At 39.1% G+C, this 17080-nt stretch overlaps 1 protein-coding gene across 2 annotated transcripts in view; it reads left to right on the top strand.

Annotated features, from left to right (window-relative positions):
• SUCLG2 (succinate-CoA ligase GDP-forming subunit beta) overlaps positions 1–17080 on the top strand; it is a 286835-nt gene that overhangs the window by 142229 nt on the left and 127526 nt on the right. For both annotated transcript variants that reach the window (XM_020801680.3, XM_020801681.3), the window contains exons 3-4: positions 11431–11530; positions 12235–12325. In XM_020801680.3, coding sequence (XP_020657339.3) covers positions 11431–11530; positions 12235–12325 — 191 coding nt within the window. The remainder of the gene's footprint in view (positions 1–11430; positions 11531–12234; positions 12326–17080) is intronic.

Genomic DNA, 17080 nt, shown 5'->3' with positions numbered 1-17080 from the left:
AGCCGGGGGTTAATTTAAAAGTAAAACTCACAGAGTTTGCTAGGTCGATGTTTAACAAAAGGATGACAGTGCTGAATTTCTCTTGTGGGTGGGAGGTTGATCTGTATTTTATAGAAGAACTTCAATTTCACACCTCAGTTTCACATCTCAATTTATTTACTCGCTGTTTGTGGGTGTGCTTTTTTTTTAAGGGGGAGGCTGTTTTTGGGTGCCATAGTCCTTGTCAATAGCTCTTGTTCTGTTGTAGGAAAAAGAATTGCTACTTTCCCCCTAAATGTTGGTAACCCAGTTTCTCTGCAACAGAGAGGCTAACCAACCCAAGTAATTTGGCACTTCCTCTCCCCCCCACACACACCTTTAAAAGAACAATTCTGGTGCCTTTGGTAGCAAATACATGAACAGAAAATAGTTGGTTTCAGGCTATGTTTCTCCATTTTAAAAAATTAAGGAGTTCCATTTCAAAAAAAAAAAAAAAAAAAAGGCGGGGGGAACCCTGCTAAATTATCTGTAGGAAACAAGTTTTAAATGACCAAAGCTGTTTCCTGTATATATGTGGCAGCCCAAGATTGGAAGGGATGATTGGGAAACTGGAGCAGGCTTTGAGGGCAAATTTTGATCCTCAACATGTCCCCCTTCAGACACACACAGAGTACCACACGGAGACTAGAAATGGCCAAATGTGGCCCCAAATGGAGGAAAACTATAGGAAAATGCAACTGGTACCTTCGTTGTCTGTCTTGCAGGTTCCATCTTCCCTCAGGCAACACATGGACTGCTTAGGGGTTCACACCTCTCTGTTTTGGAATGAGGTGCCCCCTGCTCAGTCATCTGCCTCCATCTTGTCCTCCTTAATTGTATTTATATATGGCTCTTATAATGAATTCACCAGAGAGTTGCTCTTCTGTTTTTATATATTTCCTTTTTTGTTTTTATAGTTTTGTTGTTCTTCATTTTTTTTTCCCTTCCAGACTGAGATCAGTGTGGAAAGTGGGATACAGTTCCCTGAATAAATAACTTTAAAATGCATTTCCCTGGAGGTTTCAGTTTTGCTCAGCCACATTAGTATGAAAAGATTATGTAGAGGAGCCCAACTCTGTCATGCCATGTGATGATGTGACATGTACAGCATTTCTTGATGTGGCCTTTAAATCTCATCCATATTAATAGAAATATTAGAATAATTTCTGGGTAGGTAAAATTAGCAATCTCGCATCAGGAGAACAATTACTATTCTTACCCAACTATATTGTTTCATGATCAAGGATCCAGCAGTTAAATATACACAGCGGTGGGCTGAGAACAAGCTGCTCATTTCTGCTGTAGGCATTTCCAGCAGACCAGAGCAATCATAGTTGCTGAAGTAGGTCCATTTTTTTATTGATTCTCAATAAGCTTTCATTAAATATGGAGTCCTGCTGCAATTTCAAAGTGTAGTACTTCAATTTGTATTCACAACACTAGCACACAAGGAGATATATTGTAAAATCTAATACCTTTAGCCCCTTGAAAGAATTGTTCTGTGGAGATGTAATTCATTTGTTATCACTGTTGTCTCAGACTGCCTGCATGTCGTTTGAATTGGACACAATCCTCAAAACAGGCACTTCTACTACTTGCCATTAGCCAAAATCCTATTGCGTTGTCCTGCCTGCAGACTGCAAAGGGCTTAGGAGACTCTTGAGAGTCTCCTGGACTGCAAGAAGAACAAACTTATCCATTTTGAAGGAAATCAACCCTGAGTGCTCACTGGAAGGACAGATCCTGAAGCTGAGGCGCCAGTACTTTGGCCATCTCATGAGAAGAGAAGAATCCCTGGAAAAGACCCTGATGTTGGGAAAGTGTGAAGGCAAGAGGAGAAGAGGATGAGATGGTTGGACAGTGTCATCGAAACTACCAACATGAATTTGATCCAACTCTGGGAAGCAGTGAAGGACAGGAGGGCCTGGAGTGCTCTGGTCCATGGGGTCACGAAGAGTCAGACAAAACTAAACAAGAAAACAATATTGAATATTTGAATACTGAATAATAGAATATATATACCTATGTATCTGTTTGGAAAATATGAAAATCAATTCTACTTACAGCCTTTTTACTCAATAGCTCATTCTTGGATCCCATGGTCTTTGGTATGGCATTTCAGCTAATGTGAAAAAGTGCCAAAGGTTTTTCTCCCAGGTTTAAAAATGTTTTCATTTGCTAAAAGTTGTTCATAGTATTTCACATTTCAAATAAAAGTATTAGGGAAAGCAAGAATGAAGGGAACATGGAATATTTATGCTTTTTAGAAGGTTGAAAAGCTTGAAGAACACAGCTCTATGGTAGATTAATCAACTCACAGCAGCAAAAGATCTTTATTGCCAATTTCTGAATTTTAAAGAAGTTTTAATCCCATATAGAAAAGCTTGAAAGGGGATTTTAGACAGTCGTCATTAATCAAGCATGGAGAGTCCCATAGCAGACATTAACCCCATTAGTTGATACCTTATCCAGCCTTCTGAACACAGATAGAAGGAAATGGATAGCTTTGCCTGTGTTGCTTTCTCCATCTGAGTATGGAAGTGGTCTGAAAAGAAGTTAGCATTAGTGGACCCTGCTAGCATGTAGGATCCACACGTGAGCAAGAACCGTGGGGAATCTAGGTTGTTGCTTACTTATACAACCTTTATGCAAGTGGAATCTTCTCGTTGGACTGATGGCTGTTTGCATGCAGAAAGCAACTAGAGAAAGGGTGAGGTTAGCTGCTTCTATCCATCTGTGTTTTGTGGTGGCGGGTGGCTTCATCCCTGAAATTTCTAGGGGGTTGCCTCTGTTCTTGTCATGAGCCATCATTTTTTTGTTGTTGTTGCTTACGGCAGAATAAGGTTATTTTTATTGTACTGGAGAAGGATTCTGATTGCATTGGCACACCCTTAGCTTTCACCACCCTGATGGTCGCACATTCGATGTCCCATTTCTAGAAGGACCTGCATGCTTAGGTTGGAATCATGTAGACTATTACCCGTAAACTGGGAGGCACAGATGACATATGCAGAAGCCACAGGTATCCAAGACATGAGCATCAGGAACACAGGGAAGCAACACTAGCCACCATTGTCCTCATGATTCCCATCTCCCATAAAAATATCAGTGTAGGGATATGCTTTGTATTCAGTGGCACCCTGAATGTTACAGTGATTACTCCTGCCACTGTAGTGAAAAAAAGAATTTTCAAGGAAGTTGTTTCAGACTGAATAATTGCCACATATTCCTTATTTCAAATTTTCCAGTGCAATACTTAATGAGCAAATTAGTGACAAAATAAATACACTTTTAACAAGCATCTGCTTTATCTTACTAATTTGTTTTTAGTGTGGCGCTGTGAAACAACTAGTCTAATGCATTTCATGCTAACTCCTATCAGCTGGTAGAGTGGATTGTCAATTGACTAAGAGGCCTTTACTGTGAAGTGGTGTTGAGAATGATACATTATATTGCATTGCAGTGTACCCCATGCTTGTAAATATTGACATGACACTTTATTGGTCATGCTAGCCCCTTTCTAAGTGATTGTGAGAGAGACCATACACTTTGAAACAGAGGAGCATCTACAGTTAGGTCTGGAAATAATTGGACACTGACACAATTTGCATAATTCTCACACCGTACGCCACCACAATGGATTTGAAATGAACCAACTGAGATACAGTTGAAGTGAAGACTTTCATCTTTATTTCAAGAGGTTGAACAAAAATATTGTATGAAACAGTATTTCATAGGAACTGCAACCCTTTTCATGCACAGTCACTTTAAATGGACAGATTAACACAATCAGAAAATAAAATGTTTATTTTAAATCCTTTGTCAAGAATTATTTGCAAGCAATGACTGTTTGAGGTCTGGAACACATGGACAGCACCAAATGTTGGGTTTCCTCCTTTGTGATGCTTTCCCAGGCCTTCAGGTGTTATTTGTTTGTGGGTCTTTCTGCTGTCCTCTGAAGATGCCGGCCACAGAGACTGGCGAAACGTTAGGAAGAACAACCTTCAGAACATGGCCAAAGAACCCGAAAAACCCACAACAATTATATCGCAGCCGTGAAAGCCTTCACGAATACCTTTATACTTTTTTTCTTCCCATCATTCTGGTACAGGTTGATCTTGGTTTCATTTGTCCAGAAAAAGGTTGTTCCTGGCGGGCTTTGTAAGATATTTTTTGGTAAAGTCTAATCTGTCCATGAAATGGCTTTTGAGTCAACTGTCCAATTACTTTTGGTCCCTTGAAAAAGAGGGGGCTACAGATTAAAGGTAAAGGTTCCCCTTGACATTTAGTCCAGTTGTGTCCGACTCTAGGGGGCGATGCTCATCCCTGTTTCCAAGCTGTAGAGCCAGTGTTTGTCCAAAGACAGTTTCCGTGGTCATGTGGCCAGCACAACTAGACACGGAATGCCATTACCTTCCCACCATGGTGGTTCCTATTTATCTATTCACATTTGCATGCTTTCAAACTGCTAGGTTGGCAGGAGCTGGGAAAAGTGACGGGAGCTCACTCCGTTGCGTGGATTTGATCTTATGACTGCTGGTCTTCCGACCTTGCAGCACAGAGGCTTATGTGGTTTAGCCCGCAGCGCCACCACATCCCTTTTACAGATTAAAAGGTGTAATTCCTAAACCCTTCCTCGAATTTGGATGTGAATAGCCTCAAACTAAAGCTGAGAGACTGCACTTTAAGCCCATATTCAGTATTCAACTATAACTTGAATTTATTTTGGTAAACAATTAAAATAACAAAACTTGTGTCAGTGTCCAATTAATTTGGGATCTAACACTTGCAGGTTTTTTGTAAATTTGTTTGAAGTCATTTGATAGATGTTAACCACAGAGATCCATTTTAATACTATTTTCTGAACATGTGGTTATTTCATTTCCATGCAAAGCCTATTGCTTTGGGTGTGGGTGGGTGTAATACTGTCAAGATTGTTGAATCATGTATATATTTGAGGTACAATTAAATTACTTGTGTGAGGTACTCTTTCCTAATTCAATCGGAGAATCCAGGTGGGAGACAGCATAACAAAAAAGAAAAGGAATTGACTGTGATATGCTTTTGTAGAACCAGATCTTTAAATAAAATAGAAACAGAGACAGTGAAGAAGTGAATCAACTTGGTAAATACTAACCCATCAGGCCTGGTTACTGTAAAATAAGATTTGGCTGATTTACTTCATTTTCCAGAGCTTGGGCAAATAACTATAGAATTAAATTACTTCATGTCACTTTCCCCTAGGGTGCGAGGAACCTGTTTGTAAAGTGTTCGGCTAAGTCGTGATATTGATTAGTACTTGAGGTCTAACCTTTACATACTTCTGCTTACTTTCCTCTGTACTCATTTATGTCTTGCATGCTTGTCAGGTAGGTTCTTTCATTGCCTTGATGCTCTTTTGGCAGGTTAACAAAAATAAAAATTAGAAAACACCTATTTCATCCCACTCTTTCTCCTTAGTTGTTGTTGCCAAGTAAGTATTCATCAGTATGCAGGCTATGAACACAACTAACTTGGCCCAAAGAGCTGGTGACACAAAGGGTAATGATCGCAGTCATAATTGACAGCACTTATCATGGTGCATACAAGGCCTTCATTGTCGGGACGGTTAGCGACTCAAAGTAATCTAATTAAATGCTCATAGCAGCCATTAACAATGCCAAAATAGATGTTCTATCACAGCGGACGGAGTGATTTCTGGCTTTCTGTCTTGTCTGCTTGGAAAGTGATTTATTTTTCAAATTCATCTTAATAATTTGTATGCATAGACAACACAGATATAAGACTGGATTTTCATTGTTGTTGCTGTTGTTGCATTAAAAATTTCTTGTTATTTGCCTTTTGGGTGGCATGAATTATAGAAAAGCTGGGCTTGGGGAAAGGTACATTAGAATGAATGGCAGATTTTCAAGGGGAAGGATTTAAGGTTCAAAGTGAGATATATCAAGTGTAAGTGCTTGGGAAACAATTTCTAGTGCACACCTCACACACACTGTGAGGAAAAAAATATAATGTATCACTCCTACTTAGACCTTATTCTTTTAAGAGAGAAAAAGCCCACCATCTTATATATCCTTGAATGCACAAATGGGGCACAGGTCCATAATCAAGATACAGTGGTGCCTCGCATTACAATGTTAATTCATTCCAGCGAAATCGCTGTAGAACAAAAGCATTGTAAAGTGATTTTTAAAAGCCCATAGAAACGCATTAAAACCCGATTAATGCGTTCCTATGGGCTTGAAACTCACCGTCCAGTGAAGATCCATCCCCCCGTGCAGCGAGGAATCCATCCCAGAAAACAGCGGGCGGCCATTTTTTTACCCGGCGGCCATTTTGAAACCGCCGATCAGCTGTGCGAAAATCGTCGTTTCGCGATAATCTGTTAGCGAAGCAGGGAACCGATCATCGCAAAGTGAAAAAAAAAACCATAGGAAACATCATTTTGCGATCGCTTTTGCAATCGCAAAAACTTCGTTGTTATGTGATTTCGTCGTAAAACGTTATGCGAGGCACCACTGTATCTCACACCTGTTTTTATAATAGAGGCTATGGGACAGTGTTTGGTTGAAATCAGGGTACAGGAAAGGGAGTGAATGAGTCTTCCCTTTTTCTTCCATCCCCAAACAAACCTGTCATTTGCCTTCCATAGGTAAACTTTGTGAATGTCATCCAGATTTGGCCTCTCTGACTGTTGTTAAGTTCGTTTATGCACATGCTTGTTCGTTTATGAAAAAAACTTTGAAAATCTTAGTGTTTAAGAGAAATGAGACACAAACCTCAGTTGAAAGAAGAAGAGTTGCAATTTTCAGAGGAGGATATGGAGGAAGAAGAAGGTGAGAAGGAGGAAACAAGACAAGTAGCTTGAAAAAAACCCACCTCTCCGATGGCAACAAGAAATAAGCAGAAAGCAAGAGAAAAATCTGCTAGTAAGCCTCCCCACGATGTCTAATCAAACCACTATCCTATCAGTGAACGTGAAACAACTTAATTCCCCCCCCCAGAAATGGAAATTGATATTCAGCAAATTGATTAAGGCCAAAGCAGGAATAATCTGTATCCAAGAGACTCGTATTAAAGACAATGGTAGACTCCTGCTAGAAAACTCAAAACTAGGTAAAGTCTGTATAGCAGCCGATTGACAAAAGAAAAGAGGAGTGGCCACCTACTTAAAAAAGGAGCTAGATCCTAAACTGATATATGCCTCTAAAGATGGAAGAATACTTATGGTCAGAGTTCAGAAAGCAGGAGAAAAAATCCTAGTGGTGAACATTATGCCTCAAACGAAAAACAAAGACAATCCTTTGAAGAGCAAAAAAGGGGGGGGGACTTAATTCCAAGAACTGAGGAAAAATATGTTTAATTGGAGATTTTAAGGTGGTAATTGATAATCAAAAAGATTATAATGGATGGTGAAAAGGGGGGGGGGAAAGAAGAAACCTAATTCTGAAAAACTTTCTGGAAATGGCAGAAGAGTTAAAATTAATTGATATATGGAGAACTAGATTCCTCCAAAAAGAGGACTTTACCTTTTACTCAAACAGACATTGATCCTGGTTCAGAATAAATAATGGTTGGATATCAGCAGATTTAAGTCAGCAAGTAGAAGACATTGAAATTCCCCCAAACACTTATGCAGATCATAACGCGATTTGGATGACTCTGGGTTGTCCACAAAGAAGAAGAATTTGGAGACTAAATACCTCTGTACAGTACTGAAGGATGAAAACTATCTGAAGAAAATTTTTAAAAAATAACTAGAGCTCTTCTTTAAAACAAATAAATCTCAAGATACTGGGATCGCCAATGTCTGGAATACGGGGAAGGCTTGCTTCCGGGGACTGATATTTGATTTCATAGCGCAAAAAAAGAAAGAAAGAAGTAGTATCAAAATGTACTAGCAGCCCTTAAAAAAGAGGAAACAGCTTTAAAGATAAATCCTACAGCACAACAACTTAAAAATAAGAATAATATATTACAGCACAAAATCAGTTTGCTTGACCAGGAAGAGATGACAAGGAAAGTACAATTCGCAAGGAAAAACTTCTTTGAAAATGCGAATAAACCAGGAAGATGGCTTGCATATAAGATTAAAAAAGAAAGAGAAAACCTAACTATCAGTTCCTTTCTAGATAAGGAAAGGAAGGAAACCTTCAAATGGGGAAAAATTAAAAAATAGCATGAAAATTTTATGATATTCTTGGAAGGAACCCTCCTTGGAAGGAACTGGAGCAACAAAAAAATTAAATAACTCTATAGCAATGAATGAAATCACGGAAGCATGGAAAACCCAGAAAAAACAATAAGACGCCTGGACCAGACGGACTACCGGCAGAATACTATAAAGCTTCCCAGGAAGAACTGATCCCACATTTCAAAAAACTGTTAGACGCTCTTGATACAGGTGGGAAAATACCTGAGTCATGGAAAGAAGCCCAAACATCTCTAATGCATAAAACAGGAATGGAAAGGAATCAGATTAAGAATTATAGACCAATTTCCTTGTTAAATGTGGATTATACGATTTTTTGCCTCGATTTTGGCTAACAGGCTGAAAAAGGTCGTAACCCTGATGATACATAAAGACCAGACTGGTTTTCTACGTAAATGGAAATGGGCTGCAAATATAAGAACAGTAATAGATATACTGGAGTACTATGAAGCCCATCCAGAAAAGCAAATGATGCTAATCTTTTTAGATGCAGAGAAAGCCTTTGATAATGTGAATTGGGACTTTATGTTGAATCAATTAAAGATGATGGGCCTTCAAGGAAGCTTTTTTCAGGTGGTGGAATAAATCTATTCACAAGAAGCAAGAGTCAAGGTCAACGACCAAATCTCGGAGGAGATCCAAATTCAACAAGGCACAAGACAAGGATGCCCCTTATCACCTTTACTTTTCATCTTAACATTAGAAATATTAAACAGACAAATAAGGTGAAATCCCAGAATTAGGGGGTTGGGAATAAAAGGAGAGGAATACAAACTACAAGCTTATGCCGACGATTTGGTACTATTGCTAGAAAGCCCAGAGCAATTGATTAGAGAATTAATATCCATAACTGAAAACTTTGGTGCAGTATCAGGACATCAGCAAAAAAAAAAAAAAAAAAAAAAAAATCAGAAGTAGAAACTGGCTTTGAACAAACGTCGAAAATTAAATATTTGGGAGTGCATATCTAAAAAAACAAAAAAAGGAACAACAAGTAACTTGATGAAAGACAATTATCTCCCAATACTTAAAGAAAAACAGGAATATTTGGAAAACTGAGGCAAATTGCAGTTTTCAATGCTGTGTAGAATTGCAACTATAAAGGTTAGCATTTTACCAAAGCTTCTGTTCCTGTTCCAAAACTTGCCAATACTGTTGAATTATAAATATTTCAAAGAAGTAGACACTGTGTTCTCTAAGTTTATATGGTAACTAAAAACCCAAGAATAACATTTAAAGCCCTACAGGATTTCAAAGAAAGAGGAGGAATAGGCTTACCAAATTGTTTACTGTACTACAAAGCCTGCACACTGAATTAGATAAAGGAATGGATTACTTTGGAGGACCAAACACTTAAAATTGGAAGGGCATGATTTGACATTATTATGGTACACATATATATGATATGTTAGGTCAAAGACCAAACACATTTTTCTGATCATATTGTAAGGAGAGCGCTATACCAGGTTTGACAAAAATTTGAGGGGCAAATATACAAAAATATTCTGATACGGGTAGCGCCTTTGGAAGCTTTTACACAGCCTTCTCTAATGTTGAAAGAATTGAGATATATTTATAAAAGGCAACAGTTAAAAAATATACAGGAGCTGAAGGAAATAGGTCTATAATGGACTGGTGGGCAATGTTAAAATTAGAATCAGGGCTTTAAAAAGACAAAATAATGGGCTTTTATGAAGAGAAGGTTCAGGTGGATGAGTTATGGACTTATACTAGTGTTACGATTATACAAAAATGTATACTTTTTGTTATAATACAGTTTAGACGATGAAAGGGTGAAAGCAGTGATGATTAAATGAGCACAAAATTGTGGTTATAATATAGACATAAATGATTGGACTCAAATGTGGAATGATAACTATAGATGAATTAAACCAGTAAACTTGAGAGAAAATCAGTAAACCTGAGAGTAAAACATCTTTAAATGATGTTTTATAGATGGCATTTCACACCTGTAAAATTGGCAAAAATGGCATCAGGGGTTAGCATCTCATGTTGGAAGTGTGGTGAGCAAGCTGAGACTTTTTTCATATGTGGTGGACATGCAATAGAGTAAAAAGATTTTGGAGACAGATAACAGATATTACACAAGAAATTATACAACCTTTAAACCAGAAATGTTTCTTTTTAATATAATGCCAGATATTGTTGGTAAAAAAATTTAAATCTATATTGTTGCACATATTTACAGCTCCAAGGCTGATTTGGGCCCCAAAAAAGGAAAAATCAGGAAAACCCGAAGGTGGTGGAGCTGATTTAAAAATTGTTGGGTGTTGCAGAAATGGATAGCCTGTCAGAGGCATTACATGAGAACCTGAGAACATATGTTTTAAAAAGCTGGAAAATGTTTTATGATGTGGCCCAGAAACAAACATGAGTACAGAATATAGCATATGTTACAGATTTTAGCATTGTAACACAGCCATGGAGCCAAGACTATACTATATATTGTATTATTGTAACCACTTCCCCTTGTTCCCCCCGTATCTGTCTTCCTTTGACTGTTGTTTGTTTGTTATATGATGAAAATAAAAAAAGATAATAATAATAATAATAAAAAGATCTTAGAGTGTCCAGTTGCAACTGAATGGACTGTTCAGTTCCTTGCTTGTTGCACATCAGTTAGATTAGGGATAGGCAACCTGGATGTTTTGAACTACAACTCCCATAATTCCTTTTTTTTTTTTTTTTTTTTTTTTTTTGGGCTATGCTGGCAGATGCTAATGGGAGTTTACTAAATTGTTTAGCCTAATATTGTGGACACTGACTCTCTCTAGCTCTCCAGGGATTCAGGTAGGTTTCTTTCCTCATTTTACCTGGAGAAGCCAGATGTTGAACTTTCTGGACGCAAAGCAGGTGCACTGCCACTGACCTAGAGGTTTCTTTCAACTGCTGGCACTGCAAAATTTACCAGCTGTGTCTTGAAGTGTCTTTTTGCAGAGCTTATTGAAGCCCATGTGAACTCCTGAGTAAGAGATTGTCTTGTGTTTGTGTGCTATTGGTTTCTGTGCTACTATAATCTTTTTTTAAAATGAAGTTATTGTAATATTGGTGTTAATATAAGGCTGTGTAACAGAGTTTCCATTTTTTCTTTTGACCGCATACAAAAATCATAATATATAATTCACCTATAGTGCAATGTGATCAACTAGAATATATATTTATATATATATTCCTTACAGGGGCTACAGAAATCGTGTTGAAGGCTCAGATCCTAGCTGGAGGAAGAGGAAAAGGTATTTTCAGCAGCGGGCTCAAGGGAGGTGTGCACCTAACCAAGGAGTAAGTGTGGAAATTACCGCAATATTTTCTAAACATAGGAAGAGTCATGCTGATTCTAAATGAAGATCTATCTAGTCTAGAACTCTGTTTGTACATTGACCAACAAGTTGAATTTGCCTGGTCCCTTTTTAAAACCACACCAGGTTGTGGTTTCAAATTCTGTATACAGTGGTGCCTCGCATTACGACGTTAATTAGTTCCAGTGAAATCGCTGTAGAACGAAAACGTCGTAAAGCAAAACTAAAAAAGCCATTGAAACGCATTAAAACCTGGTTAATGTGTTCCAATCAGCTAAGAACTCACCATCCAGCGAAAATCCTCCATAGGGGTGGCCATTTTCAGGTGCCTGTGCAGTGAAAAATGGCTCCTAAACACAGCGGGGAGCCATTTTGAGGACCCAGTGGCCATTTTGAAAACCCAACGATCAGCTGTTTTGATTGTCGGGAAGCGAAAATTGGTCCCCGAAACAGGGAACCGATCATCACGCAGTGAAATTCCCCCATTCAAAATGTCGTAGCGATCGCAAAAACCTCGTTGTAATGCGGATTCGTCATTAAACGGAGCACCCGTCTTGCAAGGCACCACTGTATTGTATGTGTCAAATATCCTTTTTTTAAAAAAAGGTCCTTACTATTATAGTCTTTAAAATTCTGTATATTTTTCCCCTTCTGTCTTCTGCCACCCATTTTCTCCTTTGCTTGTAGCCCTAATGTGGTGCGACAGCTTGCTGAACAGATGATTGGATACAATCTTGTGACAAAGCAAACACCGAAGGGAGGTGTTAAAGTTAAGAAGGTAAGTGAAACCTGCCGCTCTTATTATGATTCTGTTACGGTATGTTACTGTGCAACGGATCTGCATTTTACAGACATTTCATTGTTCTCTTAATGATTTTCCAAATACTGTTAATCTGATAATGAAAGTCACTGGGTAATTTTTATATATTCTGTGTTCCACATCTTAAAACATACTTCTTGGGTCTACTTAAAAGCAGTGAAGACAAAGCTTGAGGCCATGCAAAAGTTTTCTCTGGCTGGCAAGAAGGAACAAAATGGAAAAGTCTGGTCCTCTTTACTTAAGTCATTCAGGTTGCCTTTTGGAACTTCTGGTCTCATGGGGAGACACAAAGCGTCACAGCTGAGTGGTATAACATGTGGTTTGTGTACATCAGGTTCTACTGAGGGAAGATAGTGCTGGACAAAATGCAGATCCTGGAAAATTTACTTTCTGGGACTACAGGTCCCATAATCACTCAGCCAGTATGGTCGATGACTTGGGAAATAAGCGGAATTGCAATCATCAAATGTAACTTTCTGAAACAGTGATGAGGTGGGCTGCAAGTCTTAGGCAATTGTACCCATTTGTGTATTTTCAAAAGCAGAGTACCATATTTCACAAGCTGCTTTCAACTATCTGTTTCCTGTTCCTTTCAATGTTCTCGATCATTCCAGAGTGCAGAACTCATAATAATGGGCTCAAGCTTCAGGAAGCCAGATTGAAGCTGAGTATCAGGAAAAAACGTCTTAACTGTTAGAGCAGTATGAGAGTGGAACCAGTTACCTAAGGAGGTGGTTAACCCTCCAGCACTGGAGACATTCAAGAGAAAATTGGACAACCATCTGTCAGAATGAGCGGAGGGTTGGACTCAGTGGCCTTATAGGTGCCTTCCGATGCAATTATTATGTGATTCTTTAATGCATTGTTAACTGAAAATATGTACTGTACATTGCTTGACATGTTCAGGATCTTGGCTGTTAGTGTAGTGTGATTTTATATCTCCAGGTAAGAGGCTTGAGACTCTGAAGTCTGGCTTGGCAAAAACAGGTTTGTACCAATCCATAGCATACAATGAAAAAACAACAACAAAAACACGACCTGACTTATGCTCTGCCTAGGAACCACAAAGGAAGGCAGCAGTCTTGACTTAGAACTATTTTCACAGTCTGCAGTTATCCAGACCAATGCATTTCACTGATTTCGGGGAATTTTACAGGTATATAATAATTATCCACAGGATTGCTGCCAGAATGTTTTAGGTGTATGGAAATGGTGCCCATCTTTTCTAAATCATCCCAGACTATCTTGATTTCTAGTTACTTCTTAATCAGTCTCAAATCTACTGACTTCTTTACTCATGACTTAAACAATACAGATGCATTTTGGAATGGTTATGGGTGAAAGGAAGGTTTCTGCATTTCTTCTGAAATCAATAGGAAATGAAAGGCTTGCATGTTTAGGATAGATTATGTAAATGAAACTGCTCTTTAAATACTCTCTCAGCCAGGCCGAAAACTTCCAAGAATTAATGGCGACCGGAAAAAAAAGGTTTAAGTGATCCCACCATGTGGGCTGGTTTTAATTAATGACTACTGTCTGTCATTGAATAAAATGGAGTTTGCGTGTGACATGCAGATAGGATGTAATAGCTCATTATTTTAGGAATTAGTTATGATAATTTTCCAAAATGATTGTGATCACCAGTGTGATGCTGTTGCAAAGGGCAGATTCAGTCCTTAGGATGTCATTTATAACTTTACGAGGAAGAGGGTGTTTCTGTCCAGATTTGGATCATGTATAAAATTATGCCCCTGGCAGGACTTAAATAGCTTGAATGAACAAATGCTAAATTGATAATAATAAACATATAGACTTGTTCTTAGTGGCGGAGCCTCTAAATCTGTTGGCCTGACATGTGGAGACAGAGTAAACTTACTGCCTCCAATCAGATCTGTGCAAGGTTTTCAGATTTTACTCAGTACTCATGTAAAAGTGGATTTCTGCTGTTCATCTTTGGAGTGGACAGCTCCATGAGTGCAGAGAGAATCAGACCAACCACTTTGTCCTGTTCCCTAAAGGCACTCTGCTTTCTGTTGAAGTCAGTGGCACACTCCTCGCTGATAGCAATATATTTTTAGAACATTATAATAGGTTGTTCGGATGCAACATATACAACTTTTACTGCATTGTAAGAATTATTAGAATAATAAAAAGGGGGTGTGCATTTTGTTTACCTGACTTCACTTTCTCTTTCCCTCTCACCCCCAATACACTTTGATGTAGGTCCCTTCCAACCCCCCCACCCCACCCTAGAAATTCTGATCCTGGGAGAGGAAATGAGGATTTCAAATACAGAAGTTTCATCAGCCCTGGCTTCCAGGCTTGCTTGAGAAGGGGGGTGGGGTAGCTAAGAACTGGGACGTCTTGGTTTATGTCCTGAGTACAGATGGTGTCCTTATCGACAAATGAGCTTTAGAAAGTACTTTTCTTTCCCTGCAGTAATACTTAAAATGTTGGTGCAAGATCAATCTGTCTTAAATAAACAGAGCTCCCCCCTGGCTTCTTCAGAAGTTGGCAGCTATTTTATAGGTTTACATAAAATTCTCTTACGGCATCTTGACGTTTGGAGAGTTTGGTTATCTGCAAAGACAGTTTTCTGTTTATCTCAACCGGCTACCTGTCCCTTTACTCTAAGCACTAAGAGAATTAACTTTGGGAAAGTTTGAATTAAAGACCTTGGTGATTCCACGGCTCCCTCCTCCCTCCCACCAATATGCCTTGCTAGTAATGGTTGATTCTTGGAAGAGGCTACAAAAGCCTTTGGTGATAGTTATTTTCTAAACAGAGGAAACCATTAATTCATTGAGATTCATAGCTTTAATCATCTTGAAAGGTAGGAGGGGGGGCAAACATATGATTCCAGATGAAAAGCATTCACACACAGCTTTCACAGATTCCTCTTATAGAGCTTAGGAGAAGGCTCCCATTCAGAATTTGCCAAATCTCTGAGGTGAATCCTCCTACCATTGGGAAGCTGTTAAAGACATCTTTTCGTGTCCCTGTATTACTTTATGCAGGGAGCCTGCTTTGTGGTTCGTGTTCGGTTTTAGGATGGGCTGTTGAGTTTTTCAACCTTCCCCAAGGATGCACATCTTTTCCCTCTTCTTTTTCAAGGGCAGATTAACTAGCATTTTAGTGTATTGGGACCATCTCAGCGGAGTAATAGCATTAGTAATAAGATACCTCTCCACCTCTATGGTCTGTACTCATTCTGCGCTGACCTAGAACAGACCTCAGATTAATGTAAAGCTTCAGCCAGGGAATTGCTGCTCGTTCCCAGCCCCCATTTTTTCAAGAGTTATACTGGATATGACGTGTGGGTTTAGGATGCAGCTCCTCACTCCAGTCTCTGATACCTACATTGATATCAAATTGAGAAAGAGTTTGAATTAGAAAACTGTCTTGCTGTTTTCCTGGAGGCGTTTGTGCATGGTTTGACCCGTGTTGCGAATAAGGGCAGAGTTAAATCTCGGCTTACCCTTAAGTGTGTCCAAACACCCAGAAGATTTGCTTTTATACACACTATGGGTTTTATACACAGCAGGATAAGGTTGGGCAAGTTCTAAGGGTCCAGAGGCCAATTTCCCCTCTTGTGGCGCTCATTTGGGCCACGCCAGCTGAAGTGGGGGTGGGGGACTGGAAGTAGACTCTTGGTCTACTTTTCGAGGAAAAATTGGGATTTGTGCCTTGACAATTGTGTCCAAGGGAGAGGGCTAGAAATTATTTGATATGAGAATGTCTACTGTAGTCTTCAAAGAGTGGCAGTTTACCTTTTTGCCCCTCCAGCGGGAGCAGAGTTCCAGAAGGGGCCTGGGAACTGAGAAAAGTAGTGTTAGTGAATATCTACAGTGAATATGTAGATCAAAGGATCAGATCCCTTACATCTTGTGCCCATGTGCGCATTGTAAGCACCTCCAGACAGGGACTACTTCATTTTGTAATTACGTTGTAAATTTATACATGCTGTATAAATAATAATACAGATGTAGAAACAATTGTACTATATAAATATTAACAAATGGTAGCGACCATGTAGGAGAGCCAGGTTGTGGCCTGGGTATTTGCAGCCCTGCAGTAAAGGGGGCCAACAAAACCAACCAAACAGCCAAAACATCCACCCACCAACCAACCTAGATTAGCTTTCTGCACTCATTGGCATAATGATATTTAAATGGCGTGCATTTTGTTCAGGGATGACGGCATCTAGATTTATCTAGTGCCTAGACCGATCCTCTCAGTAGCTGCTTTACTCATGCCATCAATAGTGATTCTGAAGAAGAGGCAAGCAGGATTTTTTCCAGGATTCCCACCTGGGTGCAGAACATGCTCAAGAGAATGAACATTTCTTCAGATTCCATTCATTGATCACATGTACTTTAAATGTGCTATGAATCCAGATATTGTAATGCCTGAAGAGAGCAACTGTCTCTAGTTAAGAAGTCCAAAAAAACCTTCAGTGGCCTTTGTAGGAGAGACCAGTTGCAGTGAAGGAGTGGATGTAAGGCTTTTTGAACCCACAGCTTTAGAATGTCACACTCACTCACCCCAAGTAGTGTTGTCTAGGGGCTTCTGGGAGTTGTGGTCCACACAGTAATTTTTCTAGTTTTTCCTGGGCTTTCAAAGGAGTCCCATTAAAGAAACTGGCAATTCTGTACCAAACTGCTGACACAGATTTCCCCCCCCTCCCCAGATTTTTAGAAGCATTTTTATAAT

The sequence above is a fragment of the Pogona vitticeps genome, chromosome 2 (assembly GCF_051106095.1).
Source record: "Pogona vitticeps strain Pit_001003342236 chromosome 2, PviZW2.1, whole genome shotgun sequence".
NCBI lineage: Eukaryota > Metazoa > Chordata > Lepidosauria > Squamata > Agamidae > Pogona > Pogona vitticeps.
This window is presented reverse-complemented; position numbering and strand designations above follow the sequence as displayed.